Source organism: Pediculus humanus, genomic scaffold, assembly GCF_000006295.1.
Source record: "Pediculus humanus corporis 1103172107860 genomic scaffold, whole genome shotgun sequence".
NCBI classification, from domain to species: Eukaryota; Metazoa; Arthropoda; class Insecta; order Psocodea; family Pediculidae; genus Pediculus; species Pediculus humanus.
This window is the reverse complement of record NW_002987440.1, coordinates 1-2,799: the sequence shown is the minus strand read 5'-3', so window position 1 is coordinate 2,799 and position 2,799 is coordinate 1. Positions and strand designations below refer to the sequence as shown.

Here is a 2,799-nt window from a genome sequence, read left to right as displayed (position 1 = left end):
AATGAAAGAATTAATGACACCTGAAATAAAATAAACAATTAATTGAGAAACGATGATAACATTTATAAAAATATAATAAAAATAAAATATTTTTTACTATACCTAAAAGCGTTCCATGTCCACCTGGAAGCCATTTAACTCCCACCCATGAACAAATAGGCATCATTGTATGATGATACAAATGAAGAAATGAAACTTGATTATCTTTTTTTCTCAAAACGAAGAATACCTAAATTTTTATTAATAAACCATTATTATTATTATTATTTAATGAAAGACAAATTTTTTTAAAATGTAAAAATCAATAATTTTAATGTTTATGTACTTACAGTGTCACTTAATTCAATTAGCTTGCACATATAATAATACCATACAGCTTTTGCCATCTGAAAATAGGAAAAAAAAAAAAAAATTAGTTTTGGAATTTTATATTTTAAAAATATATATATATATATATATATATATTTATTTTTATATTTCTATTTTAAACATACTCTTCTTGCTGTAGGGTTTTCTGAATAATCTACAGGCTGACATTTATAGTTGTAGTCAAAAAGCCATCCTCCCATCAAACCCTAACAAAAAAAAATTGAAAAAAAGTTTTAAATTTATAAATAAACGAAATATGTCGATTTCACTTAAAAAATTATTTTTATTTTACCTCGTAAAGTATAATGACGCTGACAACAACTTGAATAACGTTATAAACCAAAAGAATATTTGTTAGTTTGAAAGGTTTTCGATTTTTCATAAATTGAGGACCGACTTTTGTACAAAATATTAAATAACATGTAAGAATTGCTATAAGTGGAAGAGGATTATCCACGAGAAACCAATCTTTCGTTCGATGATCTGAAAAAAAAAAAAATTAAACATCTGTAAATAATTTAAAATGTAAAAATAAAAATTTTTTAAAATATTTTTTTTGTAATATATCAAATAATTTCAAAATGCGCCCTTAATTTAATAATATTTTTTTTATATAATTAATTTTTTTTAAACAAAAAATAATTTAGAATCGATTTAAGATTTTAAAAAAAAGAAAAAAAAAAAAAAGTTTTATTTTATTTAAAATTTTTTTTTTTTTTTTGGCAGTTGTTTTTTATTATTCTTAGGCCACGTCGTTTTGTTTCAAAACTTTTGGCGGTAAAAATTTATCACGTGTCACCTGACAAAACCAGACATATTGCGATTACATTAGTGAGGTGAGTAAATTTTTATTTGTACTTTTTTTTTTTTTTTATGGGTATTTTTTTATTATTTGAATTAAATTTGAGGAGGTACTTGTTTTTTTTTTTTTATTTTCTTAACTTTATAAATAATAAACTTAAATGCTTCAATACAAAAAAAAATGTTTTAATGCTTTTTTATTTCTCAATGTAGACACAAGATACTTTCATTTCGCCATTTAAAAAAAAAAATTAATTTATTCTTGTGCACGTTTATTTTTTTTTATTTAATTATAAAAATAATGACACCCAACTATTTTTTTATATCATAAACAAAGTTTTAACGTTAAGGGGGGGGGGGAGAAAATAGAAAACATTTTAAACTTTGTGTAAGACTTTTAGGTTATGCAATGCAATCAAAATTGAAGTATTTAAGTTTGTTTTTATTTGCAAATAAAAAAAAATACCCTTAAAAGTTTTCACTTTTTATATTAATTTTTAAACTAACAAAAACTTTTATTATTATTATTATTTTTTAAATTAATTTTTATCAACATTTAAACAATTTTTATCAAGTCATTGTAAAAACTGTTTAAAAATAAATACAACAACAACAAAAAGTAGGTATTTTATAAAAATGCATTTTATTGACTCATCATGATTAAAATTATTTTTTTTTTTTTTTGACTGATGTGACACAAATTAAATTTCTTTCAAAATTATTATGCTTAGTGAAAAAAAAAAAAGCATTCTATTTTAATCCAAATTTTAAACCTACTTTTTAATAATTTTTTTTTAATGTAAAATTTATAACTTGAGAATATTTTTAGAGTCGGTAAATCAATCAACGGGTAGTAAAAATTTTATCGAATGTTTTTTTAAGTTTAAAGTTTCACACATATATGTATTTTAATAAGATATTTATTTACATAACAAAATAATTTGTTTTACTTTAAATTTTTTTTCATGATAATATATTAGGCTAAATCATTTTTGTTTTATCGAGCTTTATCTCACCCCCATCAGAACGAATAATTTTGTTTAAGGAAAAAACTTGCGAATAAGTTTGTTTAAAAAGAGCAGAAGGAAAAAAATCTATTTTTTTTTTTGATTTTATGCTCACATGTATATAATTTTTCTTCTGTAATAGTCGAGTATTAATTATATACTTGAGTTTTGTGATTGCTAGTTCAATTTAGTAAATAATTTTAATAATTTACAATAAATAATAGTTATTAAAAAATACTATTGAAGATTAACAAATTTTTAATGGTGACCATGAAGGTTCGACAAAAAAAAAGCTATGAGCAAGTCCAAAGTTCTAAAATATGAATTTTACTTTTTTTTTTGTTTTTTCTTCTATTATTATTTTTTTTTTAATATATAATTGACATTCATGGTTGATTAAACTATTACATAAAATTTCATGATTTTTTAATAAAAAAAAAAAAAAAAAACAATAATAAATGGTAATAATTATAAATATTACCTTGAAATTAAACAAAAAAAAAAAAAAAAAACCGTTAAACGAATAAAGAATTTTGGCAACGGATTTTAATTTTTTATATATTTAAATATTAATATTTCATAATAACTTTTATGTTTTTGTTGTTCAATTACGGCATTAATT

General features: G+C 20.4%; 1 protein-coding gene across 1 annotated transcript in view; it reads right to left on the bottom strand.

Moving 5' to 3' along the window:
* The window catches only part of Phum_PHUM381320 (elongation of very long chain fatty acids protein, putative), a gene marked incomplete at both ends in the record, with an annotated part of 1,667 nt that extends 482 nt beyond the window's left edge, over positions 1-1,185 (bottom strand). The window contains 5 exons of the mRNA XM_002428410.1: positions 98-229; positions 330-386; positions 495-575; positions 662-852; positions 1,179-1,185. Coding sequence (XP_002428455.1) covers positions 98-229; positions 330-386; positions 495-575; positions 662-852; positions 1,179-1,185 — 468 coding nt within the window. The remainder of the gene's footprint in view (positions 1-97; positions 230-329; positions 387-494; positions 576-661; positions 853-1,178) is intronic.
* Between the last annotated feature and the right edge of the window lie 1,614 nt (positions 1,186-2,799).